Source organism: Pimephales promelas, chromosome 20 (assembly GCF_988280905.1).
Source record: "Pimephales promelas chromosome 20, fPimPro1.hap1.1, whole genome shotgun sequence".
Classification (NCBI taxonomy): Eukaryota; Metazoa; Chordata; class Actinopteri; order Cypriniformes; family Leuciscidae; genus Pimephales; species Pimephales promelas.
This window is the reverse complement of record NC_142788.1, coordinates 7949598-7973228: the sequence shown is the minus strand read 5'-3', so window position 1 is coordinate 7973228 and position 23631 is coordinate 7949598. Positions and strand designations below refer to the sequence as shown.

At 38.3% G+C, this 23631-nt stretch overlaps 1 protein-coding gene across 4 annotated transcripts in view; it reads right to left on the bottom strand.

Moving 5' to 3' along the window:
• Window positions 1–1328: 1328 nt before the first annotated feature.
• The window catches only part of rbm10 (RNA binding motif protein 10), a 48624-nt gene continuing 26321 nt past the window's right edge, over window positions 1329–23631 (bottom strand). For 2 of the 4 annotated variants that reach the window (XM_039664032.2, XM_089124464.1), the window contains exons 13-23: window positions 18236–18425; window positions 18072–18154; window positions 14285–14372; window positions 11415–11506; window positions 10133–10318; window positions 7786–7950; window positions 7643–7705; window positions 6770–6958; window positions 3409–3474; window positions 3205–3293; window positions 1329–3095 (exon numbers count right to left, since the gene is read on the bottom strand). In XM_039664032.2, the coding sequence (XP_039519966.2) occupies window positions 3020–3095; window positions 3205–3293; window positions 3409–3474; window positions 6770–6958; window positions 7643–7705; window positions 7786–7950; window positions 10133–10318; window positions 11415–11506; window positions 14285–14372; window positions 18072–18154; window positions 18236–18425 (1287 nt within the window). In that variant the 3' untranslated portion in view covers window positions 1329–3019. The remainder of the gene's footprint in view (window positions 3096–3204; window positions 3294–3408; window positions 3475–6769; window positions 6959–7642; window positions 7706–7785; window positions 7951–10132; window positions 10319–11414; window positions 11507–14284; window positions 14373–18071; window positions 18155–18235; window positions 18426–23631) is intronic. The other 2 variants (XM_039664034.2, XM_039664035.2) reach the window with 2 other exon arrangements.

Genomic DNA, 23631 nt, shown 5'->3' with positions numbered 1-23631 from the left:
AATAATAGTAAAAAAGAAAAAGGAAGACTGACTGGTTTGGAGTTGAAGTGCATTACTGTATTCTTATTTATTAATTGATTTACTGTGGGATGAGACCGTTTTTAGATGTCACCGTTCAAGAAGAAGATAATTACAACTTTTTTTCAGAATTTCAGGGTATAAACTCACAATTTTGACTGAGTTTGTCTCAAAATTCTGCCTCTATTACTCTAAATTGGAAGTTTATATCACAAAATTCCAAGAATATTAGTCAGAATTGCGAGAAGAAAAGTATGAATTGTGAGATAAAAAGTTGCAATTATCTTCTTAATTTGTCTTTACAAACTGAACTTGCACTGAGTCTGAGACGTTCTTCGAGGAAACCATGCTGGAACACACACACACACACACACCTGCTTTGAATGTGTCCGTCTGATGTACAGATTGTAACTTCCTGTATTGTCTGTATTTGTGACTTAGAAGCATGTGATGTACAAGCACACGTTTTAGAAAGTTTTTGGTGTTTTTTTTTTTTAACTCTATGGTTTGAATGGGATCAATGACCTTTGACCCAGCACACCTTTCATTGGAAACATTATCTATTCATTCCTTGAATTAGTCTGTCATTTTCCAACAGGATGTGAATAAAATAAATGGAAAAAAAAAATTGAGGTGTGTGATCAATTATGACTTTTGACATTACGATGTCAGGCATGTCGTCCTCGGGCTGTTGTTCGGAAAGAATAGAGCGTGCAGGATTGAGGATTGTGCCGTTTGTGTTGCCCGTGCAGCGACTCCCTCGAGGACAGGGAGGAAACTGAGTGAGCCTGTATTTCCAACCGCCATTTGCTTGGCTTCCAAGAATCCTTAAACTGGAATGAAGAAGAAAATGGTCCTTGGATTAAGCGAAAAACCAACAAGACTTCACTTGTTACTACCGTACGCTGCCACGCCGGCCATATACAGTACTTGTGTGTAGCAGGTTCATATTCTGCATGACTGGCATCTCAACAGTCCTGCCCTAACAAGATCTTTCCCATGTTCGCTCTTGAACACTTGGCCTGTTGTGGGACAAGGCCCAGCTTACGCAGTAAATGCTTCCCGTGCAGTTTTAAAGAGTATTAAATCTAATCACAGCCTTACAACAAAAATCTAAGAAATGCAGCGCAACCTTTACAGTCTATGAGCGCAACGCAAATGCACAGGAACGCCAAAAAAGGCAGTAATGATTCAAAATATGTTTTGTGTGTCCATAACTTTGAGACCGGTAAGATTTCTTAATGTTTTCAAAGTCAGTCTTTTATGCTTATGTGACCAAAAAGAAAATTATGAGTTATCAGAATTCAAAATAACATAACTGTATTTTTATTTATTCCTGTGATCAAAGCTAAATTTTCAGCATCATTACTGCAGTGTCACATGATCCTTCAGAAATCATTTTCATATGATGATCTGATGATGAAGAAACATTATCATTCTCAACGTTGATGACAGTTGTGCAGTAATAATTTTGTAGAATCGGTGACATGTTTTTCAGGATTCTTTGACGAACAGCAAGTTCAAAAGAACAACATTTACTTGAAATAAAAATCTTATGTAATAATATAAAAGTCTTTACTGTCACTTTTGATCATTTTAACGCATTAATATTTGCTGAATAAAAGGATTCATTTCTTTCAAATAAAAAATAAAACTGACCCCAAACTGATGTGCAAAGGCTCTCTTTGAGTACATGTTGGGTTGTGGGGTTCACTCATTTCAAATATCACTTAATCTCAAGAAGAAATGTTTCACAAAGTCATATTTCATAGCATAATAAAAGAACAGAAAATTACAGTGAAAAAATGATTTTCTTTCTGGAACTGGAATGAAAATGTCGCAAGATTAGAAAATCTTAATGGTCCTAAAAATAAGCTCTCAATTTTCTTTTTGTAAAATTAAAAACAATTTATCAATTAAGAAATTTCTTTGTGATTTGGATTCGTGAACCAGACGTGTATTTGACAGGTTTTGTGAGATTCTCTTATTGCATTGAGACGTCAATAAAAGAAGAAAAAACAACAACTCTGCTTTCAAAACATGTCACATTATCATCGTTCTATATTCACATAAAATAATTCTCATTAGGAACCATTTTCTAAATCATAACTATGAAAAAAAAAAAAAAAGGCTTTTAGCCTTTTCTGATAACCTTTAAGCAAAATTAGCAAGATATACATGATTTTGTATGTATGAAAAGAAAGAGAAAAAAAAAAAAAAACAACGGCACTTAGTGCTGATTAGGACATATACTCTCAAACTCACTCTGACCACCATAAATTCACATTTGAAAAACTGTAAACCAGCTTATATAATCTTATACAGTTTAGAAGTCATATATGATACATACTCCAAATTAGGTAAGTAAACCATAATAATCTGCTGTGCCTTTTCTTGAAGAGAATCACTAAAGAAGAATCTACAGTGCAAGTCTTCACAGACGCCTGCGGTCTGTCGTTTCTGCATAGACGGTCATGTCGTGTGAGACATGCGAAATGCATAGCACACTTACTGGCAAATCAGCAAAAGCTTCTCCTTACAGCCACTGGCTGTTGCTCAAAGGGACAAAAAGATGAATTCAAAGTCAAAAGAAACTCGAGAAATAGTTTCTGGATTATCCCAGATTTCCTTCCTGACATCATTTTTTCAGCATCCCAGAATTTCAAAACCTTTCTATTGAATTCATGCCATCTAAAAAATGTTTACAAATTGCTTTCTAGGAAGCTGACAATGGGCTTGAGTACAAGAATGTCACACAGTTGGACTGTATTTCCAGTAACAGTGTGCTGTATAGTGTTTTTTTCTCAGGGTCCTGAGGGTTTCGTCAATTTGAATCCTATGTGTGTATATATATATATATATATCGTTCTAATTGTGATGGTCTCTTAGCTGCATTGTTGCTCTGTACAGAAACACTGTGCACATGTTCCGCATCACAAGATTAAAAACTGCTCACAGGGCGTTTCTCTCAGTATTGGAGAAAGTCCACAGAAGTACAGCATTACTCCACTGGGAGGTTGCGAATGAAAAAGCCTTTTTCCATCCTTCCAGGAAGCATGTGAGATCCGACGCCACTGCTGACCATGTGCAAGAGCAAAAGATTAGAGTCAAACACCATGATATGACCATGCTACACTCCCAAATAACATGGTGCAATGTCTTTAAAACTTCACTCGGTCCACTTACTTAGGGCTCGATCTCCTCTTTTTTGCATCAGGTTGTTGTGGGACAGCCCCCTTTTCCCTCCTTTCTGCTGCCCGGTCCCTGTATTTCAGCTGAAACGAAGAGCGCCACCCAGAGGTCAATACTTCACATTGTCAAGTGTCAAATCAATGAAAAATAGCAGTTAAGTGGGGAATTGGCTGTTTGGAGATGCAATAATGGGTTTACCTCAGCTTCGGATCGCTCGTGTGCCTCTGGCTGGCCCGGTCTGGCTCTCCTCTGCTCCAGGTTTTGCTGCACATGGAAGAATAAAGACAAGGACATGAATGTATTATTCTGTTCATTCATTTGGTTGCTTGTTGCAGCCAGAATTTTGGAATCTTGAATTTTTGCCAGGAAAAAATATCCTACATAAAACAAGACAAAAATGAATAAATCAGACTAAGTGTGAACAATCATTTGGTACAAGTTTTCAGTTGCACAGCTAGCATAGTTGGTTTAGTTATTGCTGGTGTTATTTGAGCATTATTGTATTTATTACTATTTTTATTAGTGCTGTTTTCCTGAATACAATCAGGATCGAAAATGTGAAAACGTTCTTGTTTCAAAAGTATCTTTTTCCGCCCAAAATCTCTTATTTGTATTTTCAAACTAATATTTAAAACAATATCATAATATAATCCAACAGTTATCAAATATAACAGTTGCAATTTTTTTTATGTAAATTATTTAATTAGCACATAATCAAATTAATAAAAATTACACCGTTTATACACACATTATAAAAAATACATACTGAGCGACTGAAACAATCTGTCATAGAACACACTTGTTCACAATGTTTTTGTTTCCTTTTATTTAGATTCAAGATCTGAGGTGAATCTGCTCCTGTGTAATATTGCTTTTTTATTATATTTCAGCTTTTGTAAATTAAAGTCCCCCTGTGGTGAAAATCATGCTTTTAAATGTTGTTGATATGTCTATGTGGTGTTTTTAATACGCTTTAAGACAAACCATATTTTCTCCCTAAACCATAGGAGTTTTTCTCCTTAAAACTGCACACGGTTTGAAATCGCTGGTGTTTCTGACGTCACAAACTACCTTGTAAACCAATCAGATCAACGTGTGATCGTCAACGAGGGGTTCTCTGAGCTGAGTGAGAGAGTGGAGGTGGGGCTCATTTACATAAAACGTATTATTATTAAACTTATTATTATTATGTATATAGCGCCTTTCCAAAGCTCAAGGATGCTTTACAGTAAACAAGCAACAATAAAGGCAAGAGACAAAGACAGCAAACAAACCAGCAAAGTGTTTTAAAAAAATAAATAAATAAAAATAAGTAGTACAATTTAAGAATTATGACATTCAGAAAACAAGTGAGTGGATTTGAATTCAGAAATAGTGTTAACAGAGCAGAGTGATCGGGGAAGAGAGTTCCACATTTTGGGTGCAACAACACTGAATGATCTGCCCCCCATTGATCCAGGCGATGCCGATGGACGACGAGAAGGCTGGAGTCAGGGAGTCAGGTTCATTGTTCGCCGGAGTTCTCCTTTAAGAGTAAAGAACGGTGCTGTGCCGTCTATATTGGATCTGATAGGAATTGTGCAACACACGGACTCTTGGTTAAACATGTATGGGCGAATCCGGTTGCCATTTGACAACATTGGACGTTTTCCCCCACGTACACCGACAGGTGAGTTAAACTCATTATAATATGCAAAACTGTTACCCACTCACAGCAGTGGGCGTTTATTTCTAAGTCTTCAGTGCGAGACGCCCATAAAAACCGACCGTTTTTCAGGTAGGCTCACAACTTGGGTACAAAATAGCCTATTACTTATTCATTTTGATGATTTTGAATGCAAAAACCAAGCGAACGTCATAAGTTGACCTCAGACAACAATATAATAAAATTTTAAAAGCCAGTTCATGACCCCTTTAAAACATTCTTCCAAATATCTTCTTTTGTGTTCAGCAGAACAAATTAACACATAGAGGTTTGGAACAACATGAGGATGAGAAAATACTGACAGAATTTTCATTTTTGGGTGAACTAACCCTTTAAAAGTGAGAAGGAGAATTTTGAATTTAAAACGGTAAGCCACAGGAAGCCAGTGAAGATCATGCAAAATTGGGGTTATATGTGCAGAACGCTTGGTATGAGTGAGTATTCTGGCAGCAGAGTTTTGAATATATTGCAATTTGGAGATGGAGCTAGCAGATAGACCAATAAGAAGTGCATTGCAGTAATCAAGACGTGATGAGACCAGCCCGTTCTCATCCCAAGGCGTCATATAGTGACGCTTTTGAAATTTCGTCTACATCCAACGCACATGGCACCCTTTATCGTCAATATGAGACGCAGACCATAACCGAACAAAGCTCTGTGCGTGTTATATTGATGCTAAAGGGTGCCATGTGCGTTGGATTTAGACGAAATTTCAAAAGTGTCACTATATGACGCCCTAGGATGAGAATGCATTGGATGTGACAAATGCATGGATGACAATTTCAGCATCAGAGATACTGATGAAGGGACGGAGCTGAGCGATGCGTCGTAAAATAAAGAATGCTGATTTAGAGAGTGGAAGGATAGAGAGGAGTCAAAGATTACACCAAGATTTTTGACAGTACTAGATGGTTTGATATAAGAGCAGGCGAACTCACAGGTGAAGTTAGTAGAAATGTCGTTGGTGAGTGACGGAGGTCCGGTAAAAATAATCTCAGTTTTGTCCATGTTAAGTTTTAGAAAGTTTGAATGAAGCAAATCTTTTATTTCATGCACACAAGCAGAGATTTTGTTAGTTGTGGTGGATAGAGTCGATGTACAGGTAGTATATAATTGAATATCGTCAGCGTAAAAATGATAATCAAAACCATGACGGCGGAGGATCTGACCAAGAGGTATTTTATAGATTATGAATAGTAGTGGCCCTACAACGGAAACCTGGGGGACACCTTGCTTCAGGGGAACAGTGGTAGAGCGGAAATCATGAACTGAAGTGTAGAAATGCCTGTCAGAGAGATAGGAGGAAAACCAAGAAAGAGCAGCACCAGAAATACCCACAGCCGAAAGGCGAGATACGAGTAGTTGATGGGAGACCGTATCGAAGGCAGAGCTGAGGTCGAGCAGCAGGAGCATTGACAGAGAACCAGAATCACCAGAGAGTAGCAGATCATTCAGTACCTTAACTAGTACAGTTTCAGTACTATGGAGAGGGCGAAAACCAGATTGAAGAGGATCCAATAGATCATTGTCGACTAGAAAAGACTGAAGCTGTCATATTCATAAAACTGCGTATAATGAGGCAAGGGTGTAGAATTACATTCAAGCTATTTTAAGGCAAGAAGATTTTTTTCAAGGAAACATTTTGGTGATCAAAGATGAGTTTTAAGGGATAAAATTACTGACTACAGAGGGACTTTAAAATAAAACTATTAAAAATTATGTTTTTTGCTAAGTTAACAGTAATAGGACTGGTTATTGCTAATATCCCTACCAAAATCTAAATATATATGGGGAGTAAAATTGTTTCCAAATGAAAACACCATGATCTTGGCACTCATATGTTGTCAGACTCACTCTGTGAAGCTCAGAGAGCTGCTGGTGTCTGATCAGAGCCTCTTTACTGGGGAACTGTCTCCTGCACAGCAGACAGGCCAGCTTAGACCAGTCCGTCAGTCTCTCCTCTCGCTCTCCGGCCTCCTCCTCACTGTCCGTCTCTGCGCTGTAGCCGGCCACCAGACCCGGGGGAGGGCTCAGCTGAGAGACCAGCACACACAACCACACTTTTAAAACACTGCAGTGCCAATAGACAATGTTTTTCAAACGACACACACAAAAAGATGCACATAATAAAACAAGAAACAAGTCAAAATAGTCAAATAAATCCCAAAAAAAACTATTGCTAAACAACAAATGCTAAATAATCTAAGAACCAAACACTTATGTAAATTGCAAAGGTCTCAATAACCTCAAAGTGAAGACACAGAAGGAACTGGTGTGACGTAATTTTAAAATAAATCAGGCCAAAATATAGTATAATGCAATATAGCATGAACACACTGGAGAGATGATTTATAGCAGAAACTTGTAATTGAAAGCTTCTAAATTTTCACGTTTAATACAGTAAATCTGATGGCTTTTAAACAATATATTGCATAAAGTGCTATAGTAATAAACCTAACGTGACGTGCCGAGTTGCAGAGCTGGAACACTATGATCTAATGCTTTCTTAACAGCTGTTTTCTCATCGCTGTCATTTTGTTATTGAGAAGAAAGCGCACAGCACATTTACATATTCATCTAACCATTGCTCTCAGCAGTGTGAACGGCGTTGGGATGTTCGCTAATAGTATAATCGCTGCAAAAGTATTACAGACTTCTTATTACCCCTAAGTGAAGAACGGAAAAGAACTTTGCCATGTTTTTATCAGGGCCAAAAAATAAACACACTTCTCTTTCTTCCAGATGTTTGAACTGTTCCATCAGAATCTGAGGCCTCTCCAGCAAGGCACCCTGTGTGAAAAAAGAAAAGAAAGAAGATTTCACACCATCAGTCAGACATGTGGGATTTTAAAAGCAGGGCAAACCCCAACCTTCATCTCCAGGACAGCGTATCCCGCATCCGCGCTGGCAGATTCCCGCCTGTCATCAGGTCTACCCTGTGCCATCAATCGAGAGTTAGTGCTCAGCGAGGAAGACCGGCCATTCTCCTTCTGCCTGTTCAGACTTTTAGCCCACCGCTCCATGTCTTTGGCTATCTGAAGAGACAGACAGATACATCAGGAAATGACATGCCATCTCACCAAAACCTCACCTTCTAAAGCCCACAGTATACTTCGTTTTTCACAGTCGGAAAAGAAACCGATGAGATGAAACAGCAACAAACTTGTGGAGATGGCAACAACAACAGACGGCCAAGTTGACGAGCGTTTGTGTAGCCCTCAAACCGTATTCACTTTATAGCCCTTTATCCTGTAATTGTGGACAAATGTGGGCACAGAGGGTGTGATCCTAATATTTATTTATTATAAATATTTATATAAATGTTCTTTATTTTGGGGGTATTTTTGAATTTATTTACTTCAAAAAGTACCATATTTTCTATGTAAATTACGCTTTAACTACATTAAAATATCATTCCAATAAGTTCTTAGATCTAAAACCTAAAGATGAAGTGACTTTGCTGTCACCTGCTGTCTTATTTTGGCTTATTTTAGAATGCTCTAAATTACAGTTTTTCACATTCATTTCTATGGGTGCCCATTTTTGACCCAAATACAAGATTAAGGAGTTTTTTTTTCACCCACTTAAAGGTGCTCTATAATGTGAAATTTAATTTATGTTGGCATAGTTAAATAACAAGAGTTCAGTACATGGACATGACATACAGTGAGTCTCAAACATCATTGTTTTCTCCTTCTTACTTAAATCTCGTTTTTGAAAAACACCCCTGAAAAACAGGCGAATCTCCACATAATACCAACTCTGACACAAAAGTCGGGGTCATTAATATGTATGACCCAAAATATTTGCATATGCCAGCCCATGTTCAGTGACAGACGAGACAGAGCTGCGCAGCCGAAGCATGGCCGTTGATCAGTGTTTGGATGTACACATGAACACAAAAGTATTTTAGTTCCTTCATCCGAGCCTCTGAAGAAACAATGGGTTAATTTTATTTTCTCTGGATATTTCCAAACATTTCACCGATGACTGTTTCCTCAACTTCCCAAGAGCTGGCCTCGGACCGAGCTGATGTGTTATTGTTGTTCAAGTCCAGACAGGTAAAGTTAACGTTAATGTTTCACTCAAAATCGTTCAATACTGTTTATGCATCAGTAAGTCAAGCCAGGGACTTCACATCGTTTCTTTTAGTAGGATGAAAAAATAATAATAATAATTGTGAATAAATTGTATACAGAAAGCGATCGATATCTTTCCACAGAGCGCAAGTTTATCTGGACACTTGCCAAACTTGTTATGAATTCAATGACGCACGTTACAATGCACAACGAAGCTCTTGCTGTATTTACATGATCGTGTCTGCATTAGTGAAAGCAGAGAAGGCAGAAATTGCGTTGCGATGATAAGATCTTCATCCTCGCGATCGACAGGCTGTCTGTCCTCTGCTTGCTCAATACTCAACACAGCAACATTTTATGTGATGGGAATAGATCTAAATACTTCAAAAACATCTCACGATTCGTTAATCTCGATAGATGTAATAGAAAAAAAAACTGTAATAGCTGGAGTAAAATTATTCGAAACAGTTTCACATGTAATACTTAGCAATTTTATATGCAAGCATGTCAGCCAATCACAGCAGAGGCCGGTTACACACAGCAGACACGCCCCTTCAAACAGTGTGTTCAGATCAGAGGCTAAAATCAGGCTAGGAAAAAATGCCTTTTATTTCTAAATTATGACTATTTTTGATCTAAAAAACATACTAACATTATATGGGCAACCCAGGAAACATTATAAAATAATTTAAAAAAACATTTCTGTGTGTCCAGGAGGCAAACGTAGGAAAAGTAGCCAAGTCTTGTACCACTAAGATCAAGGAAAATATTTTTTTTTAAATAAATCAAAACTATTTTGCCCACATTTGTCCAAAATAAGGTTTTAGGGTTAAGGGGACATTTCAGTACAAAGTCTTTTAATCACTCATAAGCCTGTGTGTTTCAGCAGAAACTGAAGTATACTTTGGGCTTAAAATACGCCAGTAAACCTGAACATGCAAAATGATTCACAGGCAGTGAGCATTTCTGATTTCTGAACACCTTTCATTTAAATTTGCTGTGAAATGAAAAATAAAATAAAAAATAAATAAAAAGTAGGACGGGACTTGATTATGTCCATGGGGAATTGAGTGTGAGTGACAGGTTTGTGCCAGTAAACACACTTTTGATTTCATGGTGACTTAGTTTGAGGGTGTACCTGCTGTGCCGTCTTATTCTTGGGCTTGTCCTTCTTGTCCTTGCCGCTGTTGGGAGCACCTGAAAGGTCAGAGGTCACTCCCGCAGGGTCTGTGGTGTCGTCGGACGATTGTGATGGTGCAGGAACATACGTGTGGCTTTCCCCATCCCAGTACATGTACTGCTGCGTATGGGGATTATAATAGTACTAGAAGAACATCATAAAACAAACAGAACACATTTGCAGTATCAGTATGCTTGTATAGAATTAGTATTAAGTTGCGCAGTAAGCTTGGTCGACACTGACGTCATAAAATAAAGACCCAAGAACCTGACACAATTAAACACCTAAATCAGAGTAGGAAATCAATGGGGTCTTGGGCCAAAAATAACACCAAACTGAACAAAAAATGCTCATAATAGATAATGGGGCATAAGATGCCCCTCCAAAATTAAACTAAATCTATTACAACTGTAGTGATTAAAAAGAAAATGAATGAAAGTGTTGATTGCGGAATTATATTTAGATCTGTATATATTTTTGTACATTTTAGATCTGTATGTATTTATTTTTATGTGTTGTTTTTTGCAGCAATGAGCATTATAACCATTTCCATGTTTATCTGTTGAGCTAATGAATGCAGTGGCCAATCAGAGGCGTTTAGATTAGACATGCAATCACTGACCGAATCCTGAATCAGAAAAATGATTTCTGTCACAATATTGGGGTAACACTTTACTTAAAGGTCAGTTACATGTAATTATGCTGATCTGTTATTACCACAGTAACTAATCCGAAACCAACCCCTTAACCCTATAGTAAATACATTACAGTAGTGAATTAATATTACTCAGCACTGATCTGTGAAATTACACTAACAACTTAAAACATTGCTACCCTACCTTGTAATAACCTTCCGATTTTTTAGTTTTCATAATTGAAATACTTTATTTAGGCTATTTACATTATGAAATAGTGTAAATACATGTATGCCACATTTAAACAGCATTAAACAGTCTTTGAGCGTAAAAATTATTTGTTGATGCTGGTACAATTCGATTAAAACAATATTTCAAACAATTATTTTAAAATGTCAACTTTTCACTATTTCTTTTAAGGTGTTTAACAATATTTTATTATTTAAAAACAAATACTAATGAAATAAATATATGACAATGTTAATATGCCCATTCTTCTCTAAGCACTTATGCGTAATTGCCAAATACTTCAGGATACTGGTGTACGCAGCAGGGACACGCGCTTCATAAACCGTGCTCTGCAATCTCCAAGCCTATTTTATTACCTGTGAATTTGGGTCATAGTAGAGGCCTGTAAGAGGGTCATAATAATAGCCAGAGCTCTCATCGTAATGGTATGTGGACACATCAGGATCAGCTGAAGGAAAGAGGAAAGAATTCATTAGGTCAGCTAAAGTAACTACAAAAGATTTTTGGTAAAATTAATATTAAAGTGCCTCCTATTATGCTTTTTGATTATTACCTTTCATGTAGTGTGTAATATAGTGGGTGGTGAATGTAAAATATCAGCAAAGTTTCAAAGATGAAAGTGCCAGAGGTGGGAGACTCGAGTCATATGACTTGACTCGAGTCAGACTCGAGTCGCAATTTTCTGGACTTGAGACTTACTGGCTTGATGTCTGAAAAGACTCGACTTGACTTTAGACTTGACTCGGACTTGTGCCTATTTACTTGAAATGACTTGTGGAAAAAATACTCTAAAATTGTGTTTTTCAATGCGTCAAAAGAGGAAGCGCCGAGCACGGCGGTAATGCACTCTGTGTGTGCGGGTTGAGGGAGAATAAAGCGTTGAGCGATGTAGCCAATCACAGACATGTGAGTGTGTTGTTTTCTTGAACGCAATGGCCAATCAGAAGCATTTACGATAGACTTCCCTCACCGCTCATAACGGACAGTGCTGAATTTCTGTATGTGGGCAAATCCTCTAATTATAACAAACAAAGTGTATATATTATGAAAGCTTCATTGATCACAGATGTGTGAGATCGCGATGAACTGTCAGCTTTTTAGGAATTACCAGGCATGTGATTGGCTAAGGACAAAAAAAGCAGGAAGATGTACAGGAATAAATGCAACTGTCTGGTTACCCACATTCTTCAAAATATCTTCTTTTTTGTTCAGCACAAGAAATAAATTAATACAGGTTTGGAACACCATTACAGTGAATAAATAATGACAGAATTTTTATTTTGGGGTCAACTATCCCTTTAAGAACAAGCGGCTGCATTTTTATTATTAGGGCTACTGTCACTTTAAGACCTGTACGCGACAAGCAGATTTCTCTCAATTTTCTCGGTTTGCTTTGAATTTAGACATAACCAAATGTTCTTATGTAAATCTTGTGTGTATTTGAGAGTATTAGCAAAATAATACTCGAAAGATAACTTAGTCCAGCATCCAGGCACTGTTAGACAAGCTTTTAGTACATGCGCACGTCGGGTGTTCGCGCTCAGAACAGCGCATCAGCAGTGAATGACATGTTTAACCGGCAAGGCTTTAAAGCACATGCAAATTAACTTTTGTGAACTCGCTGAACAGATAGCCGTTCCTCTGCGTTAATATTGCGAGTATTTGTCGCGTTGTACACTAATGCTGTTGAGACGGAAGTGTCAGAAATCCAACTGACAGAATGCACGATATAGCTGCTACATATTTCTACAAAAGCAGTCAGCAGCTTGCTTGGAGCAAGGATCATAGCGCAAATTTGAAATATATCGATATATCGCCCAGTCCTGGTGACCTAACTGTGATGTTCTTGTCAACTGACAATGATACCAGCACGCGAGCGACTGAGATACGAAATTGAGCAGGTGAACAAGCTGAACCAATAAGACATTCTCTAGCTGAACGCAAATACATCCTTGTTGATACTTTGGAAGGAACTTTCTGTACACACATCAGCCAGTTATGGGTTATGTCCGCATATTCTCTCCTTTTCACTCCGGCTCCAGACACCCGTCCCCCTCTTTTTTTTTTCTTTTTTTTTTTTTACAGATCTGCATGATTCACGTAGGTCACATTTTCAAGTCGGAAAATCCGGAATTCCGGATTAATCCGGAAAAATCACATCCCTGATTACGTCAGTCACAACAACCCACGTTTTAAAAAATGGCTGGGTTTAAATCATTTAAATGATGATACTCAGTAGCGGAGATGCAATCCAGAGATTCAGGACTTTTCCCGGTGGGCCGGTAGTGTTTCGAGGTCTGATAGGACTGGTCTGATAGTTATACTTTGCAAGTTCATCCAGCGGCCTCTACACAATCGTCTCTGCAATGGTGATAGAATGAAGCGCGCGTCCGAATGAAGACGGTGCGCGAGGTGCAAAAGCCCAATGCAGCTGATAGCAGCGAAAAAGAGCGCTCCTCTTGATTTAAAACACAACAGATTTTAGTGCTAGATGTCTTATTTAAAGGCAAAATAAATTAATTATCTGCTATTTAACTGGAGATGTTTTATTTATTTTTGTATTAGCTGTACAACTGGTATGACTTGATGACCAAGTTGCAACTTGACTTGAATTGACTTGACCCTTACAACAGAATGACTTTACTTGACTTTGACTTGCAATGTTAAGACTTGGACTTAACTTGAGACATGCATTTATGACTTACTCCCACCTCTGGAAAGTGCATTATAAATGGATTTATTGGCTCAAAAAAGAAAGAACCAATTCTCAACTGCCGAAATGAGTTATTCCAGTCTTTTTTACTGCATAAATGAATTAGCATAATGCCAGCCTATGGTCTTTATTGGGTGCCCACGAACAACGTCTACTTTGACCCTCAAACACTGGAGTTGTAGCTGAGGCTTGGTAGAGTTTGGTTCGTGTTGTCGACATGTCGAAAATAAGAGTCAGCTGACCAATCAGAGCAGAGTAGACCGATCACAACAGACTGGGTCATCTGACCAATCAGAGCAGAGGAGGCTCTTGTGAAGGAGGGATTTAGAGGGACAGAATATTTGATCAAACTGAGACGGTGAGAAAAGATGTGATGCTGCAATGTATATTATTAGAAAATTTAACTTTTTTTCTTTTCTCTTGGACACATGTAAACCTGTTGTAGGAAAAGGAATTAGGAGTGTTTAAAATAACATAATAGGAGCACTTTAATGTTTGGGCTTGTGTGCTTACGGTACTGCTGGCACTCCAGAGCAGTTCCAGGTGTGGCAGGCTGGTTCAGTGTAGCAGGCTGAGGTTTCCCAATGATCTCCACCTGGGCCTTTGGACACACACACACACACACACACACACGGTATACAGACAGACAATTAGTGCTTTTTAGACTATTCGAATTTTGATAAGTGGTCAACTGATATATCGATATCTGTATTTTAATCGATATTTAGCATTTTTAAAATATCGGCATCAGCCGAAAAATTTTTCTTGGCTGATGTGTTAAAAGCGGGACTTTTATTTTGACGAGCGGTGCAGAGAACGCAGTGATCACACAGCGCTCTCTCACATTCTCAGTCTTCACTAGTTTACGATCTCGGTCAGTCATATCTAATACTTTGTTTGACAGAACTGGGGGCTACAGAACTGTTAATCAAATAAAGTAAATGTATGTGAAAAAGTAATGTGTTTGCCTTTTCTGTTACAAATAATATAAAAGCAAACAATCAGCCTAAAATACTTTTTCATTCAGCAAATGCGCATCTACATCATTTAAACGAACATCTGAATATCTAATGAACATTTAATTTCACACAAACCTTACAGATTTAATCGAATCCAGCTGTGGTATCTTGTGAAGTGTGCATTTGTAGCCGGCATAAACATGTTACTTTGAGTGACGGTCCATGCATAGACGTCATTTACGGGGGGGGGGCGGGTGGGACATGTCCCCACCACTTTTTGCCAGGGTCGATTTTGTCCCCACCACTTTTGCGGCACAGATGTACCAATACAAATAAAAAATTTCCAGTTAACAGCATTCATTTCATTTGTTTGTTAAATAACAAGCGATCTAGCACTGAAATGCATTGTCTTTTCTCGGAAACGCGCTTCAATCCGTTGCGGAGATTCGTTCCGGTGAAATCACAATTCAAAATGCAGATAAACATGTCCCTGTTTCTCATGGGTTCTAATTCCGCTCTCGTATTTTTTTTTCTTATTTTTTCCCCCCTCATCAAAACATATACAACCACTGATGAACATTATATCAAATCAACCACTGATAAACATTATTGGTTTTGATGAGGGAAAAAAAAAAAAAAACTATATACGAGTGCGGATTAGAACCTCAAACCTCCAGAGTCCCGACACGCTAGGCAAAAATTCTACCTCTGGACCATCACTGTGCATATGCAATAAAGGGCGTATATACTCTATATACTCACTATACTCGGACATTGTGCTAATTTTTATTTATGTACATCAGGAAGCTACAGGACATCGTCTTTCATAACATGACCTACTCGAAAGAGAAAAAAAAGAATGAATGCGTCATTGTACCCAGCACTTTTGAAAATGCCCTTCCAAGTACGTCTCTGTCCCCAGCACATTTCAAACCAAACTGACGCCCATGGATGCATGTGCAGTGAGTGAATTGCGAACAGAAGATCAGCTTCACAGGAGACGCAATCGAAACATTTTTAATCCTTTGTTTCAGATAAGGAACTCCCGCACACTATCGTTACTTGCACTTTTAGAATGAAGCTTATTCACACACAACGTCTCGGTCACACGTGTGACCGAAACGTTGTGTGTGAATAAACTTCATTCTAAAAGTGCAAGTTACGATAGTGTGCGGGAGTTCCTCATCTGCTTAAATGACTAGCTAGTCTGGTCTTATTATCCGACGCACCTATCACCTGCAGGTGTGCGATGGAGTTTGGTCACTAATCCTTTGTTTCAAAATATGCTGTGCTGTATCCAGTTTAGTGATCGACCGATATATCGGCCGGCCGATATATCGGGCCGATATTTGAGGTTTTTACGTGTATCGAAATCGGCCGATACACCGCTGCGCGTTCGCCGATAGTTTTCTTTTTTCCCGCCGTTATTTATAGACAGGCGGCCACGGGCAGCTCCGTGCTGCTGGAGATGCTGCAGTTCACGTGCCCCGCCCTACTCCACTAGCAGAGTGTGCTCTTCACGAGAATGGTAACTTAAACTTTCAAAGGATCTTTTAAATGTTTGACTCCTGAAATATTGTCAAACACTTTGAAAATGGAAACACGTCGCCCTATAACTGTTATGTGCTTGCAACTAAGCAAGTTTGTGGGTCCAAATGGAAAACGCGAATGCCTCGTCTATAAAACTTAACTGCTTGCCATTGTATTAAGAAGCTGCAAATAGTCAAGGTGTAGGTTATCCGTTCGAATATTCTACATTCGAATATCTATTAATTTTGAAGGTGAAAATTAATATTTGAATGTGGAAAAACACGCCCGCGGTTGCAGACTAATAACTAATAATGTTACCACAGCTGCACAGCTCGCTTGGAGCGCTCACTGTCGGTTCTATACTGTGAAACTTCAATCACTGAATGAACTGAAGCCTGCTATATTTGGGACAAGAGTCGCGACTCGCAACCTTAAATTGCTTGCACAAAACTCTTGTTTAGCACTCAACATTTGTTTGTTGTTCATTTAACCGACGCGCAGACAGAGAGCGTGAGGGCGAGAGAGAGAGTGCCTGAGCGAGTCCAGGGCGACACAGAGTGAGCTCTAATGGTCTTGGCCATTAGTTGATTTACTTGCTTTATAATACGTTGTCAAATATGTTTAAACTCAAATAAACCATCTAATACTAGTAGTTATGTCTCTTTTTATTAATGTGTCCTGTTATTGATGTAATGCGCGTCAACAACAAAACGCGCAACGGGATGTTCGAATATGTTTTTTAGAGGGAATATGCAAACGCCATTTAAACAATTTTGACAGCCCTAGTATGCATACGGTAACGAACTCTGGTCATAGGATTAAGGAATGCCAACGTTATTCTGTGCTTTTTGTGGGAGATTTATTCAGCGCTCACCTGGCTCAGGTTTGGGGCGTGTGGAGTTTGTCTCCGCAATCGCAGTAATATTAGAGACTAGACATGCTCATTTTATTTTATGTAGGAAAATTGAAACCATGCAGTACATAGTTCGTTTCTTTTAAAATGAAGTACAGTGTGCACTGTGCACTTTATTATGCTGGTTGCTACTCTGTGCAATAGTGTAATTATTTAATTTATGCTTAAATATTCATTTTCAGCACTGAACTTTTTTTGTTCTACTTCATGTTTTTCATATTTTTTAAATTGTTTATCTACTTGTTCTTGTTCTACCTCACATGTTTTTACTATTTGTTAAATATTAATTTTTGAAGTTAGTTAAATGTTACTTTTATTAAATTGAGACCTGTAACATTTGTTAACATCATGTTATTTTTAAGATGTAAATTGAGGGAGCAAAATGTATCGGCTCCAAATATCGGCTCAAGAAAATCGGCAGCCCGTATCGGTCATCGGCTAAGGCTGATGGGAAAAAAATCGGTATCGGTATCGGCACTAAAAAATCCATATCGGTCGATCCCTAATCCAGTTGCCCACTGTGTATTATATATATATATTATATATAAATATTTTTATATTTATATATGTATTATATATGTATTATACTGTATATTATATATAAATATAAATATTTTGTATATAAATAATATTTTTTCTTAAATATACATGCATGTGTGTATTTATATACAAAATAATTATACACAGTGCACCCACATATATTATGTAAATATATATATATTATGTAACTTTTATTTTGGATGTGATTAATCGTTTGTATAAATATCGGCTTTATATCGGCCACTGGCCACTCTGCTCTCTCAGATATTGGCATCGGCCATCAAAAAACCTATTTCGGTCGACCACTAATTTTGATAGTAACAAAGAAAATCAAATAATGAATAAAACAGAACTCTACCTGGTTGGCCTGTGTGGAGGTTGTCGTGGCAACAAGCTGGGTATGGGATGCTGTGAGCGCCAATATGGAGGTAGCAGCTTCTCCTATGGTGGAATACACATTCACACTTACTACAATAAAAGACCCACAGGCTGAAAGCAGATGCAACTGAGCGGTAGTGTTACCTGTGGAGGTAATTCCTCCGCCAGGAGTGCCTAATAAAGCGTGGCTAGTCAGTCCTGCAGCCGCTGGCCCTTTAAAGTGTTGTGCCTCTGCACCGACACCCAGCACAGCCTCCTGCCCAAACACAGCTGCTGCCCCCTGCTGGTGCACACTGAAGTCACCACCCGCAGCTGCACCCGAGAGCTGCGCTGTCTGCAACCATCACCAGACATTTGGCAGAGTGTGTTAAAAAAGGAAAACTGTTCTGCAACTGTCAATACATAAGCTGGCATTTGTTAAGAGGTTAATTAGTTATCCAAAGAACATTGTATGTGTTCTTAAAGGAAAAACCTGTGAAAGGGGTAGTATTACTGATGCACACAAAAAAGATTTTTTTTAATATATTTTTTTTTTACCAAAACAGAAACCTTTTACAGAACAGAAACAGAAAGCGTTTTCTTTTAGCTGAAAACTGAAAAGTTTAACAATCAATTAATTTTTCAAATGTATTTAATAATCCAACACTGAAATAAAATATGAGCCGTTTATAAACATTTAGGTTGCACATCAGGGAACTTTTTCATACCAACTTATTAATTTTCTACTCCAATTTGCTGGTGAAATAAATATTTAAACGATGGCTGAAAATAGCTTGTTTTCAAGAGATTTATTCAAACAAACATTAAAAATGATGAAACGGGTTAAGTAAAAATATAATGAATATGTAATATACTGCATACAGTATATTTATCAAAATGTTCTCCTATAGAGTAAAGTTTTCTAGCTAACTAATGCATTTTTGGGCACTGAATGGTTTTCCAGAGTTAAAGGGTTAGTTCACCCAAAAATGAAAATTAAGTCATTAATTACTCACCCCCATGCTGTACCAACCCCGTAAGACCTTCGTTCGTCTTCGGAACACAAATGAAGATATTTTTGATTAAATTTGAGAGCTGTATAACTACCACATTGTCTCCTAAGGGACTGCCTCTTGACGGCCCAGAAAGTCAATGAAGAAAATGTTTAAATATCCCAAGTGACTACCGTGGCTCAACTATATGTTTATCAAGCGACGCGAATACTTTTTGTGCGAGAAAAACAAAAATAACTGAAGCAGATCGCAAATCTCGCGCATGCGTCGTGGAAATCTAAGGAAGTCTCGTTTCTGGCCTACAAGGAAGAAAAGAAATAGTCGAATAAACTCGTTATTTTTGTTTGTTTTTTCGCACAAAAAGTATTCGCGTCGCTTGATAAACATATAGTTGAGCCACGGTAGTCACTTGGGATATTTAAACATTTTCTTCATTGACTTTCTGGGCCGTCAAGAGGCAGTCCCTTAGGCAACCAATGTGGTAGTTATACAGCTCTCAAATTTAATCAAAAATATCTTCATTTGTGTTCCGAAGACGAACGAAGGTCTTACGGGGTTGGTACAGCATGGGGGTGAGTAATTAATGACTTAATTTTCATTTTTGGGTGAACTAACCCTTTAAATGTATTACATGACTATTTTATCGACATCTTTCTGTGGTTAAAACACTGATTGAGTGATTACATTTCTGTAAATTGGTTGTACTGTTTCTTTAAATAAATCTTCTGATGTTCATTCATGCTTGAATGAACATTATTATACATCTGTTTCGGTCAATGATTTCAGCCTTCAAAATGTTTTTGCCAAAACCAAAAATTAATTTTCAGCCAATTGCATCACTAGTTAATGTAGTAATATTCAAAGGTTTAACAATAATAACAAAAAAGTAAAGAAAATTCATTTGTATGTGTGACTATTAAATAGTCTGACATTAGTTACACATCACAGATTTTCCTCCATTGTCATGCAAGTTTTGAACTAGTAACAGTGACTTTCAACAATTTCAACACAAGAGCATTTTCAGTCCAAAACCTTGAACACTGTAACTGTGGTTTAAAGGGTTAGTTCACCCAAAAATGAAAATTATATCATTAATGACTCACCCTCATGTCGTTCCAAGCCCGTAAGACCTCCGTTCATCTTCGGAACACAGTTTAAGATATTTTAGATTTAGTCGGAGAACTTTCTGTTCCTCCATTGAAAATGTATGTACCTTATACTGTCCTTGTCCATAAAGGCAATGCAGACATCATCTAAGGCCCCGTCCACACTACTGCGTTTTCGTTTAAAAACGGAGAATTAAAACGAAAACGATCTCCGTCCACACTAGCGTTTTACCTGCGTATTAGAATTTATCTCCGTCCACACTAAAACGACTGAAAACGTGGATCACGTGACCATTCACCAACACTGGGCATGCGCGCGCCGGTGTAAACAGTGGTTGGCGAATCAGGGAAAGATACGTCATGACTGATGACACCCAATCATAGAGCCGAGCGTGAGCCTCTGCGTCATCGTTTGTAAACTCCTCCGTTTTGTCTCGTCCACACTAAAACGCCCTCCGGAGATTCAAAACGCAAAACGCAGCTGCAGCGTTTCTAAACGTTTTAGGTCTTCGTTTTTCCCGTTTTAGTGTGGATGGGAGGTGCAAACGTAGCAAAAGGTCTCCGTTTTTAAACGAAAACGCAGTAGTGTGGACGGGGCCCAAGTCATCCATGTGACATGAGTGGGTTAGTTCGAATTTTTTGAAGCATCGAAAATACTTTTTGGTCCAAACATAGCATAACAACGACTTTATTCAGCATTGTATTCTCTTCCGGTTCTGTTGTCATTGCTCGTTCACGATTCCAATGACGCTGCTGACGTGTTATCTTGTGCGCCCGAGCTTCGTTTACAGTCTGATGGAGACGCACGCTGTATTCAAGCTTTTTTTTACATTGTTTGTATTTTAGTATTGCAATATTTTTTGAAATATGTATTCATAAGTGTGCATGTCGCGGTAGGGCTGCACGATTAATCGAATTTTAATCATGATCACGATTTTGGCTTCCCACGATCAAATTCGCGTGATCGTGCGATATTTAAAATGCGTCATTCCATTCACAGAACACTCCGTGTAGAGCTGGTAAGTCCCGCCCATCCGTAAAACTCCAAGTGGACCTCTAGGTTGAAAAAGCGTCAATGCAAGTGAATGAGAGAAAATAATTATTTTCTGATTCCCTTTGAATTTTGCCATGAATGTAACATATGTTGACTGTGAATTTTTTATATAATTTCTTATGTAACGAGTTTGACAGTATATTGTATGATTCTTTGGCTAGCAGTTGTGGAATAGACATAACGAGAAAGACTACATGTCGCATATGTGACGTCGCCGCATAACACATTTTCCCTCCACAAATCACGGTTTTCACCACGCTCAACTAGTTTGTCCTCTCCCTGAAAGAAGGCGGAGAAGTTCACCAAAGACACAGGCATGTTTAGCGGGATCCGTGTGCTAGTGGGGGTGATGTATATTAAACACGTCGAAAGAGTTATAGTCCACAAAGTGCTCTCACACAAAGTCTAACCGTATGAAAATTCTACCCGCTAAATTGTAGCATTCTTTACACAAAACATTATATAAAAAAATTCACAGACAACATATGTTCACATTCATTGCAAAATTCAAACGGGATTAGAAAATAATTATTTTCTCTCATTCACTTGCATTGACGATTTTTCAACCTAGAGGTCCAGCGGGGCTAGCTGAAGGGGCGAGACTTACCAGCTCTATAACAAAGGTTTTTTTTTTTTTGCAAAGCCAATCTAGCGCTCCGTAAGCCACTGTCTGATCACGTGCCTCCACGAGCTCCAGTGCGCAAGAGAGACCGAAGCTGTATCCCAATGTGAAGGCTGCATCCTCCGAAGTAGGGCTGTCGCGGTAACCGCAATATTGTAGTACCGCGCTTCTGACAAGTCAACCGCAGAGGATTGCACGTAACCGCAGCAACCGCGATATTCACGTTTTTTTTATATAAAACTATACCCTTCTTGTTTTGAACTTAATGCATGTGTATTGAATGTTGAACAAGTTCATAATGATAACAAGACTGTTTATATGGTGATGTGTAGCCTACAGGCTTCACACAGACAGTGAATGAGAGATCAGCAGAGCGCGTGCAATTACCTGCGTCTGTCTTTGAAGTCGTGAAAAGCTTGTCGTGTCAAAGGGAAGCGAAATATTTGTCACATCATCATTAACGTTCTCTTCACGGGTATTTTCCCATAAATGCTTTCCAAAAATTTTGCGCGTATTATTGACATCCATTATGCAGGTACAATGCAAGTTTATATTTTGCTTCCTAAAATATATTTACACAATGTAAAATGTAAAATAGTGCCCTGTTGAAGTTTTGCTACATTTTATTTATTGTTTTCTTTATTTTTATTTATTCTTTAAAGAGATGTACTGAATTTTGGTGAATGAGAGCACCCGTTTTATTTTAATGCACATAGTTGTACATTAGCAGGAATGTAGCACAGTATGGATATGAAAGCAGTTATAATTAGCCTATGTGACAATAAAATTAGTTTTTGGTTTAAACCAACAAATAATCGTGAATCTCAATATTGATCAAAATAATCGTGATTATCATTTTGGCCCAAATCATGCTGCCCTATGTCGCGGATGTCCTAATCGGGCGCACAAGATAACACGTCAGCGGCGTCATTGGAAACGAGCAATGACAACAGAACCGGAAGAGAATACAATGCTGAATAAAGTCGTTGTTTTTGCTATGTTTGGACCAAAAAGAATTTTCGATGCTTCAAAAAATTCGAACTAACCCACTCATGTCACATGGACTACTTAGATGATGTCTGTATTGCCTTTATGGACAAGGACAGTATAAGGTACATACATTTTCAATGGAGGAACAGAAAGCTCTCAGACTAAATCTAAAATATCTTAAACTGTGTTCTGAAGATGAACGGAGGTCTTACGGGCTTGGAACGTCATGAGGGTGAGTCATTAAAGACATAACTTTCATTTTTGGGTGAACGAACCCTTTAAAAGTTGGAATACCTAAGATTTTTGCATTAAAATATCCCAAAATCACAAGGCCAGTGTTATATATTTAGTTAAGATGATAACTTACAATATTCCAAATGTTACAAACAATGTTTAAATCGCAAGAAAATTGAGATTTTAACCAAGGAAACGGGGCGTGTGAGCAGGGGTGAGCTGGGAATCGCCAGTCAATCGCGTCATATCCGCTTTACCTCGGTTTCCGCTCGTACTACGTGTAGTCCTGGACAAATGCGGTAGTTGTAGTTGTGCGTTAGCCTCTATCAAGCAACAAACGTCAGCTTGTTTCGCGCATTTGTTATGGAATGGAGCACAATTATTATTTTCAACTATTCTCGGAATATGAACAGTTGGCTGTAAAGGGGGTCGCACACCGGACGAGAAGCGCCGCGCCACGTCTAGGACAACTCCAGGTATCGCACACCGGACGCGCACTTTCTCATCAGTGTATGGCCAGCAATATTGTTATGTTTAATGAC